The sequence below is a fragment of the Acyrthosiphon pisum genome, chromosome A1 (assembly GCF_005508785.2).
Source record: "Acyrthosiphon pisum isolate AL4f chromosome A1, pea_aphid_22Mar2018_4r6ur, whole genome shotgun sequence".
In the NCBI taxonomy this organism is placed as follows: domain Eukaryota; kingdom Metazoa; phylum Arthropoda; class Insecta; order Hemiptera; family Aphididae; genus Acyrthosiphon; species Acyrthosiphon pisum.
The window spans coordinates 3,684,625-3,686,433 of record NC_042494.1 but is presented as its reverse complement, the minus strand read 5'-3'; the positions used below and the strand labels follow the sequence as shown (position 1 = coordinate 3,686,433).

The window sequence follows — 1,809 nt, the reverse complement described above, 5'->3', positions numbered from 1 at the left end:
ACGGATGATTCTAATATATTAATTTATCTCTTTAAATAAAAATTATAGTAAAACTAATTGTATTACACTTACTTGAATTTTTCCATTCTTTAACGCTGCTACATTATTATTTGGTCCTGTGTAATTTATGTTAGGTGGTATGTATCCACTTTCCAGCGTAATGATGGCTTTTACAATTGACATAAAGAGACTAGACACTTCACAGTGACCTACGTTACTTTTCACGGAACCCACTTTTAAAGGTGTCCTTCTATTTTCAGTACAAAACACTTCTTCCATGATATTTAATTCCATAGCATCTTCATTCTGTAAAATTAACGCTAAATTAAAGTATTGAGTATTAATATACATTTTTGGTTAATATTACCTTAATTCCCGATCCGTAAGCTTCTATGAAATCTACTGTAGCCGGATCTATGTCAGCTTCTTTATAAGAATCTAATAGCAATGATTTAAAGTGATTTCCATCATGCTCGGTTAGTGTCCCATCATGATTACCAAACTGCATTGATTTTACATTCAACAATGTTCCGTATGAACGTTTGGCTTCAGAAGCTTTTTGAAGATACAAAACAATACAAGCTTCTGATCTGTTATACCCGTCAGCTAAATCAAAATCCTAATATTATTTATAACGAAAAATATACCTACCTTATAGTCATAGTTGATAATTATTAGTAGATAGTATATATTTTTCAAACATTATATTATTATCTTTTTTTAGTTATCTATAGTAAAAATGTAGATTTTAATGAGGAATCTTGTTTTTTTTATTATATTTATATTATTTTAAATTATACCATGTATAGGTAATAATATTTAATTTTTTAATTAAGATGTATAACTTGTATAGTTATTTGGTAATGGTTTCGATTCCATTATTTATTCATATGATTATACACGAAATCATACCTTATGCATTTTTTTATATAGTATACAGTTTACTTTACTTCCCAATTCTTTTTGTATAATTGTAGACAAGAAGCACAGTCTAGCCTATTAGTATAATCATCACTATAACAGTATTAAATTATAGTTTGGTGGTCTCACAGATACCGTGGTTAAGCCTTTGCAATATCAAACAATTTAATAAATTTGAACCTGGATATTGTCAGTTAGTTTTGTGGATAAACCATTTGGAATTTTATATAATTATGGTGATGATTATTTTATAAATTAATTAGGTTTTAGAACATATGCGATTCTATAGTTGTAAATATAAATACATAATATTGCATTGTTGTGATTTTATTCCGTAACCACTTTGTTAGTTGATACAATTAAATCAAATATTTTTAGACATGAATATCAAAAACTAGGATAATGTACAACTGCATTACCAATATGAAATATTATAAGAGAATGTGATCCCCGTCTGGGTTGTCTCTGTTTCACAAGTGCGTAACATAGTTAATTGAACGTTCAGCAGAACACATGAATCTCCGTTATTTTAAAAATTAGAGTAATAATTATAAAATCTAAAGGCATGATTATTATCTGGGAAACCTCTTGGGACTTTCATTATATTTTAATTTTAAAGCGATTTATGAGTACTCTAAAATTGTGTATGGTTTGTACATCATAAAATACTTATAACTCGCTTTAAAATTCACTTTTATACCTAAATATCAAAAATTAGGTTAATGTGAATTAGGAATGACTAGAGATGTAAGCTTGAACATTTTAAATTAAATTTTTTTTTTTCATTGAACATTTCTTAAAAATTTTCAACTTTCTTTGAGAACTTAAAAATTTTGAAAATTTGTTTTTTTTTGTACTTTTTTTAAATTAATTAATTTTTAAGTTTAA

The 1,809-nt window shown here is 26.3% G+C and overlaps 1 protein-coding gene across 1 annotated transcript; it reads right to left on the bottom strand.

Moving 5' to 3' along the window:
* Positions 1-36: 36 nt before the first annotated feature.
* LOC100574296 (fatty acid synthase-like) lies at positions 37-625 on the bottom strand. Its single transcript, XM_029486504.1, has 2 exons — positions 368-625; positions 37-306 (listed from the first exon to the last, which is right to left on the bottom strand). The coding sequence occupies exons 1-2, from the start codon at positions 506-508 to the stop codon at positions 43-45; spliced, it is 405 nt and encodes a 134-aa protein (XP_029342364.1). The 5' UTR covers positions 509-625; the 3' UTR covers positions 37-42.
* Between the last annotated feature and the right edge of the window lie 1,184 nt (positions 626-1,809).

Excerpts from the sequence above, each read along its gene's own strand:
- LOC100574296 (XM_029486504.1), bottom strand. The coding sequence starts at position 508 with ATGCAGTTTGGTAATCATGATGGGACACTAACCGAGCATGATGGAAAT. Across the intron at positions 307-367 it reads CTTACGGATCGGGAATTAAG|AATGAAGATGCTATGGAATT; the intron begins GTAATATTAACC and ends TTAATTTTACAG.